The following is a 24,285-nucleotide window of genomic DNA, read 5'->3' as shown; positions in this document are numbered from 1 at the left end:
GCAGTGCATAAATCATGATGTTTACGTGGAAACCCAATGTTTGTAAACCTCGGCTGCAATTAGAATTATCACAAAGGATTATTGTGCATTGAAGGTAAGATGGAAGCTTATGAAAACCAGGAAACAAGAACATTTAGCAGGGATGCTGGGCAGCCTTACCACTGGAGTTCTTTCAGTGGATCTTGGACTTTGTTTCCTCCTAGTTCAGTTTTAGTTTCTCATGGATGAGCAGTTCATATTCTCCCAAGATTCCAGTTTAAACTGCAGACTGCCTACTCCGGCATTTCAGCAAGTTATAATTTGATTTCAGTTAGAAGCCAGTTGTTTATTCTAACTCAATTTCATTTAGAAAAAGAAAAATTCTCATGAAATTCTGTAGAAGTATTTTCTAGAAAGGACCACATGGAGGACACATTGCCACATGCCATGTGACAGTCATGGCTTTAAGACGTGGGACCTTCTGCTACTTAATGCTGGCGTTGCGCTCCCTGGAGGGAAGGGGCCAGCAGATAAAAACTGCCCGTGCCACTACCAGTTTCTGGGCCTGACAGTGATGTGGCTCCCCACATACTTCTGTAAGATCTTAGGAAAACAGTTCTGAAATCTGAACTCTCCTCAGTATTTCTTCCCCCAGTCCACTCGAAGGAGTTCGCTGAAAACAAATGGTTTGGTCCTTAGTGATATCTTTCAAAAAAGTATTTTGTGAAGTGATTAGAGCTGTTACGAACTTGATTCGTTCTGCACAGAACCACAAACTGTTGGAAGCATCTTCAAGCCAAAAAGATTTTGACATTTTTAGCACCTAATATAGATTGGAAATTATAAAAAGACACCATGGATGCTTTTATGGGCACCATAAAGACAAGCCTAGTCTTCTCCATGAGAAAATTTGTATTTTCTCCCTTTTTTTAGAAATTGGGCTACATGTTCATTTGACAGTGGAGCAGATTTCCAGGCTGTTTTGCTAGTGAAGGCAGATGTAGAGGTATTTAAACAGATGCTTTTGAACTGAGACATGTAGGTGTTGGGTTGCACTTCTGTCGCGCTGGGGCATCACCTCTTGCTGTACTTATTGCAGAGTTTTCTGTTCTGTTTCCCAGCATTTACAAAGTATTTTTTTCACCTGTAGCAGGCTGGTTTCTTATTGCGCCAAACTGACTAAGGAAAAACATAGTATCCTTGAAAACAAAAAGCACTACCTAAGAGCTTCTCCTGTTTCTTCTCCTATTTCTCATAAAATGCATTATAAATTTTACGTAGGCTTTACTGATACGCTTGATATTTCCAATGTGCTGCGATTCTTTGTGTTCCCTCTGTTACAGATAGTTGTTCAGGCACTGCAGTGTTCCCATTACTCCATTCTCTGGCAGCTGGTGAAAATCACTGAAGGCTCCCCTTCCAAAGTAAGTAGGCTTTTGATCATACAGATTTTACTGAAGAAACACAACTTGCCTAAAAAGGCCTTAGACCTGATCCACTGTGACTCCACCCACTGTACCGGCATTTTATGTTGTCGTGAAACAGATAGAAACTGCTGGTGTTTTGATTTATTCAGTATTTCAGGATCTATTTAACATCATGCGTGTGTCTAAATAAGCTATGCAAACAGCAGGAGCTTGTCTTTATCAGGGTTTTATACTAGCCAATTTTTACATTCTCATTGCTGAAGATACTTAATGCACTTTATTGTGAGTACAGTAGTTTGCACGAATGGGTAAGTGGTGTTGACAACGCTCACCTAGTAGTTGTAAGCAATACTGTTCATCCGTACACCGCAGATAGCTTAATGTTTATGTGTTTACCTTGCTTACCCGTTACTTACATCTTTTCTGTTGCTAAAGATAAACGTAAGGTTACTAGCAGTGATGGTTGCTAACAAAAAGTAAGCGCACGCGAGCGTAATGCAATAAGGACAACGGTACATGTAACTTGTTTGTTATATGCAGCTTTTCCAGGACCTTTCCTTAGCTCTTTTCTCAGTGTCAGAGGCCAACATCTTGTCTTCTTAGGGCTTTTTCCAAAGGAATACTTCAGTTTTCATACCATTTTAATTTGATGTAACTTCCCCGTCAGCATCAAAAAGAAAAATATGCTGTACTAAAGTACTACTAAAATAAGCATTTTATGCCCCTAAAAATGATAAAATACATTGTAAATTCTTTGAGTTGAAGACTGACATCTATTGACATTTAAAAATAGCTACTAGAAAAAAGGAATAATTGATGGTGTTTATTCTGGCTTTTGTTCCCATTTCCCCCTTTCAGTTTCTTTAGCTACTTTCTCTTTAGCACGCTGGTAGTATATCATATTACATCTTGACTCCTTATAACCGAGAAAACTGAATACATCCCATTGGTTTTAAATGAACTCTGAATCTCGCCACAATAAAGCATCTGCAGTCCTCCCAGCTAGCAGCGTTGTTATCCCAAGGGAGACGGTTTCACTGGGACAGAAAGGCTAACTAAGTAACTAGAAGTAAGTCCAGGAGGCCACGCTCTGCTTCAGCCCTTAAGTCCGTAAAGCCGACATGCTGCATCTCATTCTGGTGCTTCCCCGGTAAGGGAAACCGGGCTGCTGGTTCCTGTGCAGTGACCACCTCGGGTGTGAGGACCCAAGCGCTTGGAGCACCTGGACACTGTCTTCAACACCTTCATGAAATGTTTCCCCGTGTGCTCTTGACTATTGGGTCTTACCCTCTCCTGAAGGTGCCCAGCAACTCTGTCCTCCTGCTTGCTGCCCCTGAGCAGCAACGCTCAGTCCTGCCTTGCTCTGGGCGCAAACGCCGAGGCACAGAGTGTTCGATAGGCCTCTCATCTCCCTTCACTGCATTTCTCCATTTTTTGGAACTAAACCCAGTAAACTGCTGCAGTATAACAGAGATGGGGCAGGGTGACAGCTGTCAGCATTGCTGGAAAAAAGGTTCATGTTTTCTTGTGTCTAAATTGTAGCCAAAGAAACACACCCTAAACTACAGCCAGCAACTAACATATACAGCATCTGTCTGCATAGGACCGGGTCAGAAGCTTTGCATTTTGGTGTCAAAGTATTAATGGGGACTGTTGTTTGCGATATTACCATGATGGTCTAGTTAAACTGAAAGAGAAAATACCTTTATTTATTTCAGCGACTGGGGTTTTCTTATGGACCAGCTTAGTGCAATTGCATGGCTTTGCCTGCTTTTTCCAAATAGGATACATTTATATGAGACATTGTTTTGTGAGATGAATGCAGAATAGCCTCAATCTTTCATGCATTTCTAATACTATTCTGATTCGTGTTAGTCATAATGTAGTTCATAGGAACCGAAAGAACTATGAAAGCTCCGTTGAGAATGACGATTCGAAGTACAAGTCAGTTCTGCCTCTGGAATCCCCGGTGAAAATCATATTTAGTCTAAGCTAGAGAGCTGTTATTAAGTTATTGTTTGGGGGTTCACCCCACCCCCTGCAAGAATACGGAGTGTTCTGCAGGCCCAGTTCAGGAGGAGCACAGCGGTGATCCCTGCAGCTCTGCGTACCAGCCAGCAACCTCAGCTCTGCTCGCATACCTGATGTGGTTGTAGCGTTTTGTTCTGTTATGGGGGTTTTCTATCAAACTTCCCATTGGAGTTCATTCGCTGTGAAAATAAATCCGATCTGCACTGTTTCTGTCGTTTAATCCACTAGGAGATCATTTTGCCCATGGTTCATTTATAAGCCATGATTTAGGCTTATAAATTAGCAGATATTAAAGGGGATCACTTCTAAAATATGATGTATGGGAAGACAAAGGCATTAACATGAGCATCTCAAAATGAAAAATAGTGTATTTCATGAGCATTTTTTAAGTATTCAAGCTTTTACAGGAAGATTTCTGACACAGTATTTAATATGTAGGTCCATCCAGCTTTCTAGTGTTCCTTTGCAGGAGCTGCAGTGACCGAAGGACAGGGGGAGGTGATGCGGTATCTTCAGTAGACCAACAGATATAGCTGTAAAAATTAGAGAGGCTTTTAGACATACAAGCCTTTCAGGTTTGAAGTAAAAGGAGGAGATTCCACAGCTAAATACCAGCCAAGAACAACTGCTTGGTGTCTGTTTAGATCCAGATCAGGTAAACCGTGTCTGAGAGAAAAGGCCATTGGTCCCTCTGGGGGTGGGGGCAGGGGAAGGGGGGGTGGAGGAGATATATGAGGAGGGAAGCAGGAGCTGGACAGTGGGGAAGAGGAGGAAGATGAAAGATGAGAAGGCTAATGGGGAGAAGGGGTTTTATACTATGTCGTAAAACTAATCCTGAGTCCTTGTTTTTCTGTATCCAGGAGATTTATGAATTTTTGTTTCCAGGCTCATGTTTAGAAGATGATTTTTTAGATTTCCCTTGAGCATCCAGGCTGAGATCAGAGACGGAGGGACTGATCTGTAAGAAACGTTCACCTGCTGCCAGCTGGGTCATTTGTGTGAGTTCACGCTGGCAATTAGTAGCTGCTCTGTTTCACCGACTTAGTGACCACGTAGGCATTCACCGCACAGGATAAAGTATACTAACATTTTGGAATTAAGTACAGGATTCAGGGGGGTTAATATTTCTGTGGGAGTAAGTATTTAGTTTGGTAGCAGCGGGCATATATTGGCAAGTTTTACGGTTCTTAATCAGGTATGCTCTGCATCCATGAGGTATATGTTTTATTGCAGGGAGTTTGCGGGCGGGATGGGTGGTTCTGGTGCGATTTCTTTCCAAGTGAGTTGTTCTTTGAGTAGAACTCAAAATTGCTTGATAACTCTGTGTATTGGTTCTAGGCTAGAATCATACATGGCAACCAGGGGTATATAATTGGGAACAGAATCTATTGGGAATGAAGTTATTCTTTATCTGGTGTTTGGATGGCTCTTCCAAAAATACAGCCTCTCCCCTAAGAGGGTCGCCCTTGTTTGGAAACTCTCCTGGGTGTTATGCCCGAGCCCAGGGCACGTGTATTCCTTTCTGAAGGATACTGTGTATTACCGCTGTTGGGTCTGGGGTTGGGGCTGATGACAGAAGGCTAGGTGTGTTGGTCTGTAGGCTTTACATGTGTGGCAGGGAAAAACTGTTGGACTCTTGTGGTTTAAATCTGATTAGAATCAAGTCAGCTCGTTGATTTATTAACAACCCATGATTAACCTGCAGTCAATGCAGCACGTCTCCAGAATAAGTATCAGCTGTACAGCAGGTAAACCAGAATACTAGACACTTCTATAATGCTAATGAGCACCTAAAAATTTCAAACTACCCTTCTGTAGCTGTTCGCAAGTTACTCTAATCCCCTCCCCAACACACACACACACGTGATTCGGAGTCACACATGCGCACCCCCCACCTCCCAGGAAACATGAGGTACAAGCCCATTTCCCCCCTCCTGGGAGCAGGAGGTCCCTGCTTGTGTGGGGCTGCTGCGGGACAGTCCAGTCACATCCACGCGTTTGATGTGCAGGTTCATGCGTGTGGCACCCCGTGCTGACGGTCCCTCAGATGGACACGGGCTCCAGCAGGGCAGGCGTGCCACCAGGCCGCGGCGGTGGCTGCGATGTTGGGGTGTCTGACTTGGTTTGGCTGCTGCTCTGTTCCACCCCAAGGTTCCTCTCCATGCTCACAAGTGTTCATGCTGCTTTTATGCTTCATTACAAGGTGACTCCTCCTTTTCTCAAAAGTTTCTTGTCAACCTCCTGGTTACTGTTTAATGTGGTCATTTTAAGCAAATTCTTTGTTAACTTCGCTCTTAGCGTTACCAGTTTTTAGGCAAACACCTGCTCAGAAGAGGCCGGTTTGGGTGTTCTGCCTCGGGCACTGTTGCACTCACATTCTCATCCTATCAGCTGCTGTTTATCCACGCTGTTACCAAGAGGGTGCTCTGCAGATTCCCCCGCACCGTGTAATATCGTTGGTAGATTACAGTTTTGATCATAGAGTTAAAGGAAGTGATATCAGCACAAAAACATTTCAAATACATTGTAATAGAAGGGTGATAATTACTGATTATTTGAATTAGTAAGAAAGCCCAAGTTCTCTGCCCAATAGCAAAGATTCCACCAGTTAACTTAAATACAGCATAGAGTTGGGCAGAGTTCTTTTGAAACTCTTTTTCAAGGTCCTTCAAACTGTTCTTCATGTGCAAAGGGGTTTGAGGATGGTTTCAAAGGAAACTGGTAGTTTCTCAGCAAGAATTCTCTTGTCTGTAGATCTTGGGGAGCAAGTCCAGTCTTGAGGTGGGAGACTTGGAGATTGTACAGTTGTTGTTTCCATCTAGATTTCTTCATGTATTCAATAAACCAGGTGTGCACTGTACAGGTATGTGACAAAAAGGAAATATTTGCAGAAGAATAGAGTCGAAATTCTTAGTTTAAAAAACCCCACCCTGAATAAAGCAAACATTCAGAGGCAAGGAAAAGGCGAAAGAGTTCTGAATGACCAGCAGCCAGACGCATAGCTGTTCCGCAGTGATGAGCGGGCCCAGGAATTAGTAGAGGGGATTTAAAGAGGGATTTAAAGAACGACAGGGTGACTCGGTGACTTTTCGTGTTTACATGGGCACAATGAAAGAAAGCATGAAATGCTGAGGGGAAGAAAAGAATCGCAAGGTGCAAAAGGCTGGGTGCAAAAGGCTGGGTGGGGTTCCACAGCGGAGTTGAAAGCTAACGGCTCTCAAGCATTGTAAAGTTTGTGGAAGAGCTGGAGTTGCAAGGAGAAGGAACTTAACACCGCGAATATGTAGTTTAGATGAAAGGCAGTGGGCAAACAGGAAGAAAAGTGCTGGGTTTGGTAGATGGACCTAGCAAAAGCACGGCATTTCTAAACGGCTTTAATGGAAAAAACAAGCTTCAATTTAAAGCAAGAGAATAACTGCAGCCTTTTGGATAGCCGTCTTGTGAACATGGCTGTTTGGTTACAGGTGGTGGCAAAGCCCCTACAAGTCCTTGCTCTTAGCGGCTCATTCTTGTTCCTGCCACGACTAGTTACATTTGAAGATACTATGCCAGACAGTTCAAGAAAGGGTTATTTCAATCCTGGGTCACTTCAGTGTGACCCCATGGTCCTACCCCAGCGACCGAGAGCAGAGTACCATTTTTTCATAGCAGTTTTTCTGCTGAAGCCAGCGTATCAGGTAATCGCACCTCAAGCCCTTGGCTGTGTGCCTGAGAACGGTAAATGACTTGAAAATCTAATTCACTTATTTTCTTCCCATTTTCTCTTTTTAAAAAAAATTACCTCTCTATAGTAGTCTGGGGATTTCTGCAAATGTAGAAAAGTTCCAGGTGGCTCCGTTGCACTGTTCAGTCGGGCTTTCTTTTGCTGTCTGTAATCTTGCAAAATGAACCTGTGTCAATCCATCAGGAGAGAGGATAATAAATAATGTGTACTTACGTGTTACTCGTTCTTTGACAGAAAAATGGGAGCCATGCTCATTCCCTTTTTAACCTCTACGTAGGATTTTTCATAGGTTTTAGTTTCTCTGTTGAATTCATTAACTTCTAAATGGAAGATAATTGTGATAGAAAGTAGGAAGTTATTAAAGTGATTGTAATCCCAATGTTTAAAGCTGTAAATCAGACTATTATAGCAGCGAAGCGATAAGCCTGGCATCAGTCCCAAGCGAAGCCTCGGCTTGTCTGACAGGAAAGGCAGCCAGCGCAGGGCCGGAGGGCACAGCCCATGGGTCAGACCACAAGGGACAAATACATTTGGTCTGGAGAAGATTGCATTTTTGACTGATCAGGAAACCGTTTGGAATACCAGTTTCTTTCAGACATCAGTATCACGTTGCATTTCAGGTGAATGTGGATTTAATGTAATTCATACTCAATAGCTCATAGCTGATTGATAGGTTAGTGGGAGATCATCACACAGGGGGTGGCTTCTGGTGCATTGCACAGGAGATCCGTTCTCTGCTAAAAACTGGTAATTTTTACCAGTCATCAGGGAAGGTAAAGCAAAGGTATTTAAAATGTGGATGACAGATCAACTGGTAAAGGAAATACAATTAAAAAAAGAAAGCGGCGTTTTAATGCTGGCAAATGGAAGGCCTGTATCTGGGAACAAGAAGGCTGATGAGCAGAAAGGTGTGAGTTAGAGAAGAGCTGTCTTACAGGTCGTGTAATGTCAGGGTGACGCTGTGCACGAAGGGATCCTTGGCTGTACTGTCAAAGTTATTAGGACAACGAAGGTGAGGTAGCTTATAGACTTTTGGTATCCCTATCGGAAAGTCCCACTCCCTCTATTGAATACTCTAAGGGGTGCAGAGATTTCGGGACACTGCGGGTGCTTCGGCACGCTTGCCGACCTGCCTTCTGCTGGGAACCAGTACAGGCAGAACATATGGAGCACAAAAAGGCTTTTCAGTAAACAAAGAATAACAAGATCTTATGATGGGAAGCAGTAAGAAAAGCTAAACGAGAAATGAGACACATGGACCCAACAGCCAGCATAATTAAAAATGGGAATTTTTAGCAAGGCAAATGTTGCATGTACACTATGTAGCTTGTTTAGATTTAGGCTGGATGTTCCGTAGGGCACGTTGTCTTCCATCTGAAAGCTTATAGAAGTATCGTGGAGGGAAGTCTGACGGTGGTCGCAGTGGGAATTAGTGGCTGTTAGGATCCCTTCTTTACGTGAAAACCGGGAAGGGAAAGGCCTTCCAAGCAGCGGTGCCAGGGGCAGGTGGGAAGCGGCGCGGGGCACAGGCAGCAGCAGGAGCGGAGCCGGGAGCCGCGAGGTGGGGCCGGCAGGAGCGGGCAGGACAGAAGCATCTCTTTGTGCCGCCGGAGCGGAGCGGCAGCAGCTGCAAATCCCTGCTGCCAGAGCTCGTCCTTTCCACGGGTCTTGAAGCTGGCATAAAGTCCTAGTGATTTCTGGCTCTTGTTTTCTTGGTTTAGCACTGCTGTAAAACAGAGTTCCTATTTCAGTACATGCCAAAAGCCAGGTACGTTGTCAGTACTTTCCGTGGTCACAACAGAATCTTTTCACATTAGAGGGTTCTTTTCCTTCTGTAAGTGATTTGCTGTTTCCATGTGGCTACTTGCTGTATTCTTATGATTATGCTCCGGTATCTTACATTTTGTTTTGATTTGTTTTCACTAGTTTATTTTGTTATCCATAAAAAATAAGGATTCCTCAGAGTGCAGCAGTAATTCCCCCAGGTGAAAGCTTCCCTATTGCACCTGCCCCTCCTGGGGCCCACATTTGAAGTACACATCAGTTGTCTCTACATCAAGGGGAGCCAGAGCAGACAGTCATTTACCGCGTCCACCCACAAATCCTTTTCTCTCCAGATGAACAAACCTCCCTCCTTCTTCCATAAGGCATCAGATTTCCGGGATTTGCTTTCACATTTCCCATATCTGCAGTTAGGATAATGTTTGTGTTGAACCTGAGACATTCATTGGTAATTTGCTTTTTTGTTCGTGTTGATTTATCTGAACACAGAATTCTTTATAAACCGCCAGGTGGGCTCACCTTGGTGTATTAAACTTTTTGTTCTGAAACTGTTATAATTTACATTCAATAGAAAATACAGACAACTTAACTCAGGAATATATTATTTTATTATTGTTATTTATTTCAGGGAAACTCTGGGTCATTCCTTAGAAAATGACTGCCTTGTTTTACTCCATGCTCTATGAATAGCATGCTTTTTCATGGCCACCTTTGTTTGGGTAGTTTATAGGATCAAATATATGAAATTATCACCATCTTTTTTTTTTTCCTTTTTCCTAGCAACCTTTTATTAATATTTACATATTATCCCTCTTTAATGTTTATTCCAGGAGGACTTGTTGGTATTGAGGAAAACTGTGAAATCCTTCCTGGCTGTCTGCCAGCAGTGTCTGTCAAACGTCAACACTCCCGTCAAAGAACAGGTAAAGGACATGGCTGTCACACGCTTTTAGAAAAGCCTGAGTATTAAACTGTAGTAAAACACAAGACAACACTACATCAAACTTAAAGTAAAATCATCTGTGCCTTCTGTCTAAATAAAACTGAGCAAGCGCTCCATCAGAAGAGCTGTATTAAAAGCACCTTCGAAGTGCAGGTCATGTCGAATTCATTGTTGATACCACAGTAAGGATTACCTGGCCACTCAGGCTTATGTTCAGCTGTCGTAACTTCGGGCATCCAACTCAATCACCTCAAAGAAAAGGCTACTCCTTTAGAAGGAACATTAACAGATGGAAATAGGTACTTTTAGAGGGTGAGTGAGTCTCAAAACAGGCTGAATCTTCTCTGTGTATTTCTGGATTTTTTTCCCCCGTTATTGACTAATAGGGAGTCTAGAGTGACTGCTTTCCTTGCAAGCCTCAGCCGTATTTCATTATTTCACTATCCTAATAATTAAGTTAAATGTAGTAGTGAATACTAATTATTGTATCTCTTTCCCTTTGTGGCTAATGGGAGAAAATTGAGGCTTCTATCAGTACAGGTCACACTGCTGCATATTTTCTAGCAGAAAAAACCAGTTCATTCACTTCATAAAAATACTCTGAATAACTCAAGAATGTAGTGTCCTCTCACACTATGCAAAAGTTGTCGCTTCACAAATAGTTATGTCTCCTCGAGAAATCGGAGTAAAATATCAATTTAAATGGTGCCTTCATTACAGAAATGTAAAGTTCTGGAGGGTTTTTTAGATTCTCATCAGTGTAAGCATTACGGTCAGGTTGCTGTGCTTCCCTCTTTGCTAGCTGACTGAGAACTTAAATGCCTGCAGCTCTCTACGTGGGTACATGTGTCCACACATACGCCAACAGTATATATGTGAAATAGGAGTGCGTATTTTTGTAATGATTGTTATGGTTCAGTGGAGTTATCCAATGCTCTGGCTTAGACTTTTGGAAAGCCACACATGGATGGAGTGGGAAGCTTCTGCTGTGTGTATTTAGAAATTGGAATAAAAGAAATTAAATCAAAGGGCTTGTTGAAATAATTTGCAATCCCTGAAAAAAAAACAATAGCTAGTTTGTTTGCTGAGACTTTAGAAGTATGTGCTGATTTATATCAAGTCTGTTGACATCTTTTAATTGTCTACAAATTGCATTTCTATCAGACCTCCCAAGGTTTTGCAAAGACTGTAACTAGCTGGCCTGTGGCTTTTGCCTAGTATTAAGAGATAATACTTCTTAAAAGACAGTTTGGGTTTTTTTTGAAAGCTATCTCTGCTTGGCATTTACACGGTGTTCTGCAAGTTGATAAATAGAACTATTAAAGGCTCAGAGATGTTGCTAGTTTACGTATTTTTCAGACTCTGACATGTCATTGTCTTCTGGCAGATTTAACTGTCGTAATTGTATGTTAATATTCCGAGTAGTTACTCTTGGCTTATTTTATTAATATTATAAAATGTGAAAATACCATGTAGCTTCATGAAAATACCAACTATTCTAGCCTAAAGTAGCACTAATGTCTTTTCTGCATCAACAAATGGGAAATGATCCTTCTCATTACTGCAGTGTTCTTGATATATATTAACGTGTTTTCATTCTATTATTATTAGTGGCCACAATTGGTTTTTTTCATTACCAATTTAAACTTTCCTTAGAAGCTCCTTTGCAGCTCACAGCTCTGTGGGAGCTTTCAAGCCTCGGCCAGACAAAGCCACGACCCACCAGCCCTAGGGAGAGCGCGGGTCCCCGTCAGGGTAGGTGGGGCTGGAGGCTCCAGAGGTCCCTCCCAGCCAGCGCTCCTGTGATCGCTTCACTTTTCTTCCTTAGAAAGTGTATTTCTGCCAGTGCTGCACTGCTTCTTAATCCTTTTGTTTTAATGGACTTTTTGGGAGAATTCTGTGTAAATTATATTGTCTCCCTACCATATTCGATTCTTTATCTATATATTCTTTCCAGAGAAGATCAATGTACATATCAAAGGAAGGAAAAACATGTGAAGTATGTATAGAAAGAGGACTCAAACATTCCAATTTTCCCTCGACCGTTTGAGTGAAATAAATCCCCTGGGACTAGACGTATCTGCAATGTATCGACAGCTGCATCTGAGTCCACGGATGTCTCTGCAAAGGACAGAAATAAGCACTTTCAGTGCATCGTTCCTATGCTTTTTTTTTAGAGGCCTGCAATTAGGATGAGCCTAAATTCTGTTGAGTATCAAAGGAGTTCAGCGCAGGCGAGATCATCCTTGAAATGAATCACAGCTATTTGGATCCAGTGGAGAAAAATCCCAGATAGTGGCACCTGTTTCCAAAGTCTACGTAGAACACAGTTTACAACATTTGCATTTTGCTCTTGCCCGAGTATTGCTCACTCAGATTTTATACCATCCTCCAAGAAATAAGGGAGCTGCTGTGACGGTTGGCGTTCACAGGGATTTCATTTTGGAAGTTTGTAAAGCAGATAGCTCTCACTCACTGCTTTTCCTTAGGCTTGGTTCGAAAATACATTGTAAACACGCGTTTCACTATCTTTTTGTTCAAGCTGTTTGCAGAGGGGGAAATATAGGCCTGAATGAAAGCCTACACCGGGTCTCATGCCTCTGCCAGAGCTATTCTGCAACCGCGCTTTGGCTGAAAACGCCTCTGGCCTCCCACCTGCCTGGGAGTGGTGATTGCACTGCCCACCGTGAGACTCCTGCGGGCTTCTGGGGGAAGAGGCAGCTCCTCCCGCAGACAGCTTCTAGGAGTCTTCTTACACATTCCTCGCTTTCTCCGTTTTCAGAACCTGAGGTTAAAGACAGAGAAACGGCAAAGATTAAAAAGTACTTTCTGAAAGGTGCTCAGGTGTCGAATGTAATGCAAATGAATACAGCTGGCTGTGACACTGAACACAAGCCACTGGGGAACACAGTCTTGTTCTTGTGCAGGAGAGTATACGGATAAGCCCTTGAAAGAAATCAAGTTAGTAATAGCTGCCTTCTTTATTCTCAGGTAACGAGGGTGTAATAATAACGAGCATAAATCACTGAAAATTCTGCCCTGGTTGGCTTTTATCTAGATTTGAAAGCTGTGTGGAGTTACTCGATTCTTTTTGCAGAGAATTGTTGATGAAATTCTGCAAGAATTTCTTTGGTTACAGCGGCTTCTATTTTCAGGATCTGACAGTGACTCAGCTTGGATTTTCCCTCATTATGTTGTTCATTTTTTGCTTCTTTAACTTTTCTAACTGTTTATCAAAAGAGGTGTTTTTTCTTTACTACAAAACTGGCTCCAGTCCTTGGATCAGAGGTAGATTTAGAGTTCTTTTCATAGAGAAGAAATTAAAGTTTAATATGGATCATCCTGGACATGGAAGAGGTAGTAAACGCAGTTTCTTACGTAGGAATCAAAGGCATAATCACATTTTAAAGTTAGGGGAAAACCTTATGAGCACTTTGCACAGCACACAAACACCTACAACTGAGTACGGTTAAAGAAGGGCACTTAATAATAGCAGGGCTTTTCTGGAAATTAGATAAATGGGATTTTATTTTTTACTTACTTGCCTTGTGCTTCTTACTGCATTCATTCTCTTTTGCCTTTCAGGCTTTCATGCTGCTCTGTGATCTCTTGATGATTTTTAGTCATCAGCTGATGACTGGAGGTCGGGAAGGTCTTCAGCCGTTGGTGTTTAATCCAGATTCAGGCCTCCAGTCAGAACTTCTCAGTTTTGTGATGGACCATGTCTTTATTGACCAAGATGATGAAAACCAGAGCATGGGTATGTTTACCTTTCATGTTTTCTACTGAGCTTTTTTTTTCCATAACAGACACAGGAGAAAGAAGAAAATAGAATTTTCAGATCAGATTGCTCAAATGTTTACAGAATTAGTCCTTCTTTATTTTTGGGAGATGTAAATATGAAATATTCTATATTCAGTACTACTTCTGTTAAAGAAGAGTAAGTACTTACAAAGTTCACTTCATTAAGAAAAGGTGTTTTCAGAAGACATGGGAGTGGCCTGTGAGTACGTGCTACAAATCTAGACAAAATTATTCTTCCTTTACTGATCTATCATTTTCTTAATTTTTATTGCCAAAACAGTACAGTCTTAGTTCAGCAGCAGACTTCATTTAATATGGCTTCAAGGGAAGAAGGACAATGGGACAGTGTATAGAGGAGAAATCCTTTCGAGTTACAGGATGCTGAAGGCAAACCTTACCAGCAGAGCTCCAGGCAGAGGAGGCCTTAAACTCCACTGTTACTGAACAAACACCCCTTCTGCTCCTCCCCCAAAATAATCAGACCAAGCCCAGGACATGATGGATGTGGTTGGAGACCTGGGAAGTACTTGGGAAAGCATCCTTGTCTGCTTGCTTGCGTCACGTTCCGGAACTTTCCTGGAAGTCCTAACATAGGCAGGACTCGGGAATTATCACCTTTTATTTCAGCTTCTCCTGCAACAATCCTTGCTTCATTTTAAAGAATCGATGTTTTTTATAAAAGCTACTCTTGGATAATGTTGCTTTAGAGGACAGCAGTTACTTATAAACATTTTATTGTTGTTGATGCTTTCAGAGGGAGATGAAGAAGATGAAGCGAACAAAATAGAAGCTTTACATAAGAGAAGAAACCTTTTGGCAGCCTTTAGCAAGCTGATAATTTATGACATCGTGGACATGCATGCGGCAGCAGATATCTTCAAACACTATATGAAGGTACACTCTGTGTGTTCTCCTCCCTAGCTGAACACAGACGGCGGTGTCAGGGCCCCTCTTTCTCTCCTTTCCCCGGCAGTAGTTAAAGGTCAAACACTTTTGAAAGCTTTTTCACACTTGATTTTTTTGTAGTAGTTTTTCCTTTCTAAAAAAGGAAGATTGTTTTAAACAGGAAAGCAATAATAATAAAAAAAAAAGCTCCGTATAGTTCTGCCGTAAGTAGGTGTGCACAAACCGAATGTCTTACCAATTCGCGCTGCTCCATACGGTGGTTAGCCCCAGTGAAAGTCAGAAGGACTCACTGCTCAGCTCCCACTGCACCCTGGATGCGCCAGTTTACCTGCCAGAAAAGAGGCACATTTGCAGGCACATTGCTCTTGAAATCGGGGAAGAGTGAGAGAAATTGAATTTAAATTGGAATACAAACTAGACGGACGTCTGTACCAAAGAAGGCAGGAGCAATATTTAAGAGGGAATGAAAAGAAGTGGTTGCAAATGCAGAAATATTAATGAGGCTGAAAGAACACTGCTTGGAAAAATAGTTTTTATATTCTCAGCCTAGAAGTTTTGATAATGATACAGGCTTTTCTACCCAAATGGCTAGTACCATAGGCCGTGGGTTTCAGCAACCATTCTTCTAACGTAAAGAAACTCAGTGGTTCATACTGATGAATTTCTTACTCAGCTTTCCAGCTTCAGTGCGTTCCTTTCTTGGCCATCCTTGCGCTGTGTACGGAGCTTCACACCCGTGTTCTGCGTCTCTCTACACCTGCTTGTTGAAGCGTGTGTTGGTTTGATGTAAGGCTGTTTCTTAGAATTTGCAGCCATGGGTCATTTTCATCAAATATTAATTTTGGGGTAGGAAATGCTCTTTTGTTTGTTTTTTCAACGTATTTATTACAAAAGATAATAACAAATATAGCGGTTCCTTATCACCGGGTGCAGGCCACCAATCAGTTTAAATTTTGGTATTGAAACACTGTCTCCCACTCCAAAAAACTGGGATTTGAGACTGGCTTTTTTTGGCAACTGCTGCCTTTTCAAAACAAGAATTACAAGTAATCTTTCTAGCAGGGAAAATTGTAAGAAATTGTTTAAGAGGTTCAGTTTAAAGAGGGTTTTTTTTCGCATTTTTTTCCTAGTACTACAATGACTATGGAGACATCATTAAGGAAACCCTAAGCAAAACAAGGCAAATTGATAAAATCCAGTGTGCAAAGACACTCATTCTCAGTTTGCAACAGGTAAGAATATTGATTTTTGCTAGAAATGCCTCACTGCAAAAAATACTGGACAGGATTTCCTCTGGTGCCCTTTACAATGAAGCGAAAACTCTACACTTCTGTTAAGAGATTATCCTGCTCCTCAGTTCAGGCCGTCGCTCCTCATTTGTCTCAGTAACCTCCGTCTCCTGAAGCCCACGCTGGCAAAGTTTTGCTCAGATTGAAATGGAAGAACGGGAGGGAAGAGCCTTGAGGGCAGTTTGGTCCAAGCTGCTTCATAGCATTTGCTTCCTGGTACCTAGTGAACGAGAAGAATTAGGATGACTTTTTCTTCTTAATAATTAGCTGGTGTAATGCATCTTCTTTATATTTTGTCTAAATACTGATTGATTTTTTTCAAACTTCAAGCTCATTAGTTTAATTCTTCCAATATTGTTAAACACGTTTTTTCCCTGAAAAATTTGCTTTACGTCAACCGTAAATTATTGGCTTGATGATGAAATCCATCCTTCTTCTGGCAACAGCACAGTGTGTGCTTCACTAAATACCATTCAGGCCCTAGAAGTACCAGCTATATTCATTACAGAGAGAAATTCCTTCTATAAATCAGATGTTTTCAAATCAGCTGGGCCTCCCCAAATTCATCCCAGAGTACCAAGGGATTTCCTGTGGCGATCTGGAAGCTGAGAGAGATCTGGGAAAACTTGAGGAAAACAGATACGCTTCCAGAAGAATCGGCGAGTGTTAAAAGTAGTTCCTGTCTTCAAAACTTGGAGAGAGGAATAAGCCAGGTGCCACAGATCAGTCAGCCTAATAGAATTTAATGAAAAAAAACAATTAGACAAGCTATTTGCGAGTGCCTAAATGATAGGTAACAGCCAGGGTGAATTTGTCAAGGAGAAATCATGTCAAATTAAGCTGCTTTCATGAATTATATGGTAACAGAGCTTGTGGATATCAGAGAAACAGTGGATTTAATGCGGCTTGATTTAATATTGTCGCTGACACGGTCTCCCTCGATATTCTTGTTAGCAAGTTAGAAAAATGTGGTCTAAATGGCAGTACCAGAAGCTGATCTAGAACTGACTGGAAAACTGCTGAGTAGTTCATTACTGCAGCGACAGGGCATTCTCAAGCTTTGAAGGCACTTACCCAGGAACGCTGCTCAGATATTCATTCAGCCTTGAATGATGGAATAGCAATTTTGCTTCCTAAATCCAAAGCAGATGTTGATCTGATGGGTGATGTAGGCGCTTTAGAAAGCAGCATAAGAATGCCGAACCATCTTGATGAGTTGGGATAATAATAGATGCAATTCAGTGAAGGTAAGTGCAAAATCGTGTTGAAGAGTTACTGTCCGCACAAGTACAAGATGGGGGCCGAGGGGCAAACAGCAGTTACACAGAAGGAAGTCTGGCAATGGGAGTGGATTAGAAGATGAATGTAAGAGAACTTTGTTACATCTCTGTGAAAAAAGTCACTGTAATGTCCACTCTTAGCCGTGACAGGTTAAGAACAAAAGTCTTTCTCAAGAAAAGTGTTTCCTAACTCACAGATACTAACAATTGAATTCTTTCTCCAGCTGTTTAACGAGCTTGTTCAGGAGCAAGGTCCCAATTTGGACAGGACATCTGCCCACGTTAGTGGGATTAAGGAACTGGCCCGTCGGTTTGCCCTCACTTTTGGCTTGGATCAGATCAAGACAAGAGAGGCTGTGGCCACACTACACAAGTGAGTGGTGGTAAATAAACTAGATTTTTATATTACTTCCCATTAAAACCTTTGCTCAGCATACCTTTTCTAAAGGTACGTAAATCTTAACCGGTCCTGGAATAATGACATATATTTTTTTAGTTTATGTAGAAAAATGGTGGGGGGTGTACGTGGAAGGAAGGAAGGAAAACTAGCTGCTATCTAATTATTTGTTGGAATTTATCGGAATGGCCATGTTTATCTAACCTATCTCAGGTAAAGCCACTGGTATTGTACCTGTTTGCGTGGACTGTGTCTAACAACTGCAGATAGTTCTTTGTACCACACCCCTGTGGATTCTGCAGGCACCAAGGGCTTTTATAAAACGATATTCCAAAAATATTTCGTAAATCTTTGTTTTTAAAGTGGATTGACGCTTTTTATGTAACTACTGCACAGGAAAGTGTAAATAGGTGCTGCTGAATTTAAATTATGACTTTTCCATGCCATAAAAAGGTTAGAATATTCAAGTTTGCTATCTCAGAGACTAAGTCATTCGGACTATGGTTAGCAAAGCGTGCTCAAAATGCTATCAGGCCACCTGTGCCACCAAAAGAGAAGTCAAGACATGCACGTGCCCTTACTGGGTAATGTGAAAGTAAATTGTTTTCGTTAGTCTCAAATGATAAAGCAAAGATAAGGCAGAGATGCATGTATCAGTGTCCTGGTAAGTAAATTCTCTCTGACTCTTGATGCGAATGTTGTATCTTGTTCTATCCTACATATTATTCTTATTGCAAGCTTCTGCTTCGTGCAGAACCAAGAAAGAGCCAGTTGGCGATTCCTGCCAAGGCAGTGGCTCTCAGCACCTGCCAGGGTTCTTAGATTGGGGTAAGTTCCTTCTGACCGTGGGCCTGGCAACACACTGAGATTCAGTCTCTGAGACTGAAGCCTCACAAATCAAGAGGGAACGTTTGATTCCCCTTTGTCCAAAAGCAGCTGTTTGCTAGTAATGGGGGAAAAAGAGTTATGACGGGATATAAAGATATAAAGAGTTTCATCACAGTTCAGATTTTGGATAACATTTTTATTTCATTAAAAATGTCTGAAAATTTTCTTTACTATAGAGATGGCATAGAGTTTGCCTTCAAATATCAGAATCAAAAAGGACAAGACTATCCACCTCCTAACCTGGCTTTCCTTGAAGTGCTCAGCGAATTTTCTTCTAAACTCTTGCGCCAGGACAAAAAGACTGTGTAAGTAACGCTCCACTTGCCTCCCTGGGTTTTGCTGGGCTCTGCTAATCGCTGCAGCGTGTCCGTAAGGTCTCTGCGTTGAGGTTTTTCACAATCTAAGGGGGGCTGTAGGAAGTCCCAGTGAGACGTTTCACATACGTAGTTATTCATCATTTTATATTTTAAGGTAATAAAAATAAATGAGAACAGGAGAATCAGATCCACTGATGAGCTGAGTTTGAGACCTCACAAAACAGTGTTCCTCCAAATTTCCCATGGGACACTGAAAATAAAAAAACAATCTTTTTTCAGGCTAGAAGAAAAACGAAATGAAAGGTTAGTGCAGGAAGTTTACAGGCCTGTAAACACTGCAGTAACATCCCTTTGTTAGACATTGACATAAAAGGTAAACATGTATTTGTGGTTTATTTTAATACACTGAGTTAAACTGGGAAATAAAGGTTTGTCAAGGCGTCTGTTATTGGCACAATAGGATAGAGAAAGAGGCCGAGAGAGGACACCATGGTTGGTTAGGACAGGGCAGGGTGGTAGAGAACCGGCAGCCTGGATTTGATACGGTGGGTAATGCTGCAGATGCAATGCTGGAAATAAATCAGAGGTATTGGTGGTAAGAACTGAAGAAAGAGCAAGAAATACTGTTTATGAGCGGGCTGTTGACTACTGTTGAATGGGCTGTCAGGAGGGGCTGCGCATACCAACAGAACTGGCAAAGAGCACACTCACTGCGTGATGAAGGGCAGGTTCGTAGCAAAGCCGTGGTGTCAGCGTCACTGCGGGAGTAACGCTCTGCGTTTCTGAGACGTTATACAGCAAATAGCCAGGATCTGGACCCAGCGCAGTAGTAGTAAGGCAAAAAGGAAAAGGACTTAAGTCAAAAAGCAGCCAAGCGCTACATGCCCAGTGGATAACTGAATTCCTTGAATAACTTGATGACCATTTAAAAAATGCAATTGCCAGATCTTCTGATTTGTGGTTGTAGGTATCTTTCCAGTCAGCTTTTGACCCCAATGAGTGTAAGTCTTGTAGATCTGCCATAACTACTTCAGCTGACCCTTCCTGTCAAACCTTCCTATAGTTTTCTTGTGAAGACAGTTGTTTTAAAGGACTCTTCTATTAGGGTTAACAATTATTTATTTTTATGTATATAATTATGTAATATCATAGCTTTATCTGTGTTGTATGAAATGCATTTTGGTTAACTTTGTATAACTTTTAACGTATACACACTTGAATCAGTTTAATGTTTTTATTGTATCAATAATTTTTCGATTCAGGAAACACAGTAGAAGAAATAGTTCCATGAGCTTGAGAAGTGGATGATGCAGTCGGGCCAGTGTGGCACTCCATTTTTGAAACTGCTCTCTCATTGTTACATCCTCGAATCTTGCCAACCTCTGTCCTGTTCTTCAGGACAGGGCTGAAGGATAATAGGATTTTACGGCTATCTTCCTAGCCGAACCGTACATTCTCCTGCCTCTGGTAGTTAAGTGCCGCTAGCCTGATTCCTATTTAATTTAGTGAAGTTTATCCTTCTGTACAGTCGTCATCCCTTCCGTGAGCTTCTCCAGTATTGAAAATTTGAAGTTACATTATTCTGTACAGTTTATGTGACGGCTTAATTGGACCTGATCCTTTGCATGAAATTCAGTACTTCAGGAGATCTCATTCCTTCACCACCAATGTTGCTATTTAAAATTTTTTCTCCAAGGTTCCTCCGCTGGTTGGTGCCCACATACACAGCCACTGGCTGCTTTCACAGGACTGTAAATACTGCTGTGGTGGAATCCATTTCTCCTGGGTTTTTTTGTCTTCGTTGTAGTCATCTATATTTGAGCTATTTACTTTAGCTGACTTTGAATTCAGTGAAAAAAAAAGTAGGTCCTTTGGGGCACGATTGATCTGGTCTGTGCTAAATTACTGCTTTAAGATGAGTTCATACATGCCTTAGATTCCATTGGCTGTGGGGACTGTGAAAAGAGTCAAGATAACTTCCTCATATATAAAGATTTCTTCTGGAGATCCCTGCGTTCCTGTCCTTGGGAGAGGCCATGTTTGCACCCACCAGGCAATGGCTGCGTTGCCCGTAGCGCTTTGCTGACACTACACTCTCGGCTGTACCCTGGGGAGTTGATTTGCCCTTCTCTGTAGCATGACTCCTCCAATCCCCAGGGACCTCTCCCCCTCCCTCCAAAGGGGTTGCCTGTCAGCAGGAAGGTACGTGACCACCATCTGGTGGAGAAGTCCTGTCTACGGGATCATTTGCCTCCCTCCCTGGCTCCATCTCCCCCTGCCAAGGGACTCTCCCTGAACTACGCGACGGGCTCTTAGGCTGGAGGCAAAAGTTCTCTAGAATAAGCCTGGCAGTCTCATGAGCATGTGCTGCCTGTCCCAGAAGTCCTCCAGCTGGGCTTCCCAACCTAAAAAATTGAATTACCGACACGATACATCTGCATGTGCCATCTGCCCTTGTTACAAAATGCCAGCCCTGTTGCTGTTCGGCAGACCACTGCTCTTTTGCAGGGCTCCTACCTCCTGTCTGCTTTCCTGCTGGCTTTTGTATTTAGAGGAAGAGAAGGGAGATGTTTCCAGTTTGGGAATGGCGCAGCAACATTGGTTTGATTCAGTTTTCCTATCCTATTTATTTATTCGGCTTCTCGTTTTACGAGTAGCCTTCAGAATTAGTGATAGCCACTTAGGGATTTATTCAAGCTAGGGATTTAATATAAAACTATGCGTTTAAGGTGCCAGGTTCTTGCACCTAGAAAAAAAAAGATTTATACTAACGCATAGTATATGCAAAGGAATTAATCTAAGACAGTGTAGAGGTGAATTGCCCTGTGGAGACATTTATTTCTCTCAAATAGAGACTGTTAGCTTAGACTAGACAACTGAGGGTTGGGTGCTTGAAGGGAGATGAGACAGAGCCTCCACGTGCTGTTCTTACTTCTGGAAATTCAGAGTTTCTGTCCCTGCTGAAGCTGGGAAGAACTGCCTCTATGAAGCTCCTCTGAAATGCTGACCAAAATTGTCTGAAATTTGGCATCTAATCACTAAAGAACCCCCAAGTGTTGTCATTTTTCCTTCTTCACAGTTTGGGCATAACCTGGGCACTCTAGTCTCATAAATATAAATTGGATGCAGGAAAAGTTCTTGCTTTCCAAGACGTATTCCGCAGATAAATTCTCTAAAGTTGTGACACACTCAACTCAACAGCGTTGTACTGTTTGGTACTTGTAAAAGAGAGAGAGAATTAACCAAGAATTTCCCATTCGTTGCAAGTTTGGATGTTAGTATACACATGAAAAGGGGAAGGAAGAAGCAGTCGCAATATTGAATAAAACAGTAGATGGAAAAACTGCTGGGTTTTGAGGGAAGTCATCCTATTTACTGAATCAAAACAAAATCCCATTAAAAATTGGTTGTGATAGTTACCCAGGCATATACCGTGTGGCTCCTTCTCCTATTCTGGTCCCTAGATTGTGTAAGAACTTCGAGCCCGCTGTGAGCTAAGAGAGGAAAGGGAGACAGAGAGTTCATTTCCATGCAGAATTTGTGGGGTTGACTCCCACCAATGGCAGCCTCGCAGTGTGAAATGATTAAATGAAATCATGATTGAAAGGTGCACCCGAAGGTATTTGCAGGAAGGGTAGAGGTAATGTTGAAGAATCCTGAGGTCTCTTGCCTAAATTTGGAATGCTCGCTTCTGCAGCTCGAAAGGCATTAGAATTGCTTTCATGTGGATTTGCATATTCATTTTAAGGACTACTTCTAATACCATAATTAAATAGTTAACAGAAAAAGAAAACAACTCAAATGCCCTCCAGACCATACCTAGGGTTCCTCCCTGAAGTTAACAAGTGTGCACTGGGCTTCTCCATGGCGGTGGAATGGATCCTCAATTTTTTTAATTGGAAAATAACCGCTTGCATTTGAGGAAACCGTTTTTCCTGTTCCAAGAGGCAAAAGGATATCCTGCATCCTCACGGCAGTGATTCTAATTCCCTCTGTCTGCTGACACAATAGCAACGCGCAGAAGTGGCTTCCTCGCTGCGCAAAACGGAAGAGGACCTCAAGTCGAGTGTGCTGTGAAGGGTGGCAGACAAGCGTGGGAGGAAGCTGTTGGGGAGAGACCGTTTTGTGCTGTTTATCTGTGAGGAACCTGCGCGTGGTTAACTGTGGTACTTTGTTTTGAGGGAAGGACGTGTATTCTTACCCGGTCAGATACGATGCCCTATCAGCATAAGTTATTGAATTAAAATACGGCAACACCACGCGGGGTTTGTGTTATACCCTCAACAACATGAAGAGGGTTTGCAGATTAATTAAAGAGGAAGCAACATGCTGCATTTCTGTACTCATTGTCTTTTATTTCCAGTCACTCCTACCTAGAGAAGTTTCTGACGGAACAGATGATGGAAAGAAGAGAAGATGTATGGCTTCCACTCATTTCCTACCGAAACTCACTAGTGACGGGTGGGGAAGATGACAGAATGTCCGTTAACAGTGGGAGCAGCAGCAGCAAAGCCTCCTCGGTGAGGAATAAGAAAGGACGACCACCGCTCCACAAAAAGAGAGTAGAAGGTTCGTATGGTTGCCCAGTAGAGGTAGTTCTCATTTTGTATGTCTATTACAGCCTTCCTTCTTCGGAGTCCTCATCGTTTATCAGTTCCTGCAGAAATATATGATATGTTCTGTATGTAGTAAAAACAAGACATCTGTTCTGCTAATTCCTATCGAGCTTGAACATGTCTGTCTGAGAAATGCCATTGCGAGTGCTTGCGCTTTTCTGCCTTCGCTGAGATTTGCAGATTCAGAACTGTTAAAAGCTGTTGCTGAAGTTGGAAACAGGAGGTGTTTGTGGAGTAATCGGCTCTACACCTCCCTCAGGCATGGACTTCTGGTGTTCTGCCCGTGCTTCAGTCTGAAGCAGTTGTTAGTTAACAGGATGTTACGGCAAACCCAAGGCAGAAAATCTGATACAGATCAGTATTTTGCAGGACCACTGGAGAACACTAAAAAGACACCTTTTTTTTGGTTTAAAATGATATTGCTATCCAGTGTCTGTATTTACTCTTTCTGTGACTTCAGGTATGTTGATCAGGAATTTGGCTATGATAGCCAATTTCTTGCAAGATTGCATCTCTTCCTGGTTAACCTGTACGATGTAGTGTGTACTTTTGTGAATATAAATTTCCTGTTTCACTACAGAGTAGGTGTAAGTGGGATCTTGAAACTTCAGAGATTTTTCCAAGGTCAGTATCTACAATGGTAACTCCTCAGTGAGGAATCTAATGCCAATTTGCCTGAATATACAGCAATTTCCCAAAATGTTCAAAAAGTTTGTCCATGTGCAGTTGTGGAATACGGTCCATTCTCCACTAGAGCTTACGTCGAGCAGTACGTGTGCCAAGCCCTTCGGTTTCTTGCAGCCAGCCCAGAGTTTAGGTAGATAAAGTACTGCTTCCTTTCTTCAGATACTGTTTTGCTTCCTTTAGGATGCCATGATTTTCACAGAATTCAACTGCTGAGG

General features: G+C 42.1%; 1 protein-coding gene across 1 annotated transcript in view; it reads left to right on the top strand.

Moving 5' to 3' along the window:
- STAG1 (STAG1 cohesin complex component) overlaps positions 1-24,285 on the top strand; it is a 192,875-nt gene that overhangs the window by 158,240 nt on the left and 10,350 nt on the right. The window contains exons 23-30 of the mRNA XM_063338992.1: positions 1,323-1,403; positions 9,774-9,866; positions 13,472-13,646; positions 14,445-14,584; positions 15,727-15,828; positions 17,390-17,538; positions 18,627-18,755; positions 23,131-23,336. Of these exons, the coding sequence (XP_063195062.1) occupies positions 1,323-1,403; positions 9,774-9,866; positions 13,472-13,646; positions 14,445-14,584; positions 15,727-15,828; positions 17,390-17,538; positions 18,627-18,755; positions 23,131-23,336 (1,075 nt within the window). The remainder of the gene's footprint in view (positions 1-1,322; positions 1,404-9,773; positions 9,867-13,471; positions 13,647-14,444; positions 14,585-15,726; positions 15,829-17,389; positions 17,539-18,626; positions 18,756-23,130; positions 23,337-24,285) is intronic.

This window comes from Chroicocephalus ridibundus, chromosome 6, assembly GCF_963924245.1.
Source record: "Chroicocephalus ridibundus chromosome 6, bChrRid1.1, whole genome shotgun sequence".
NCBI lineage: Eukaryota > Metazoa > Chordata > Aves > Charadriiformes > Laridae > Chroicocephalus > Chroicocephalus ridibundus.
The sequence above is the reverse complement of the archived record's forward strand: the minus strand, read 5'-3'. Positions and strand labels throughout refer to the sequence as shown.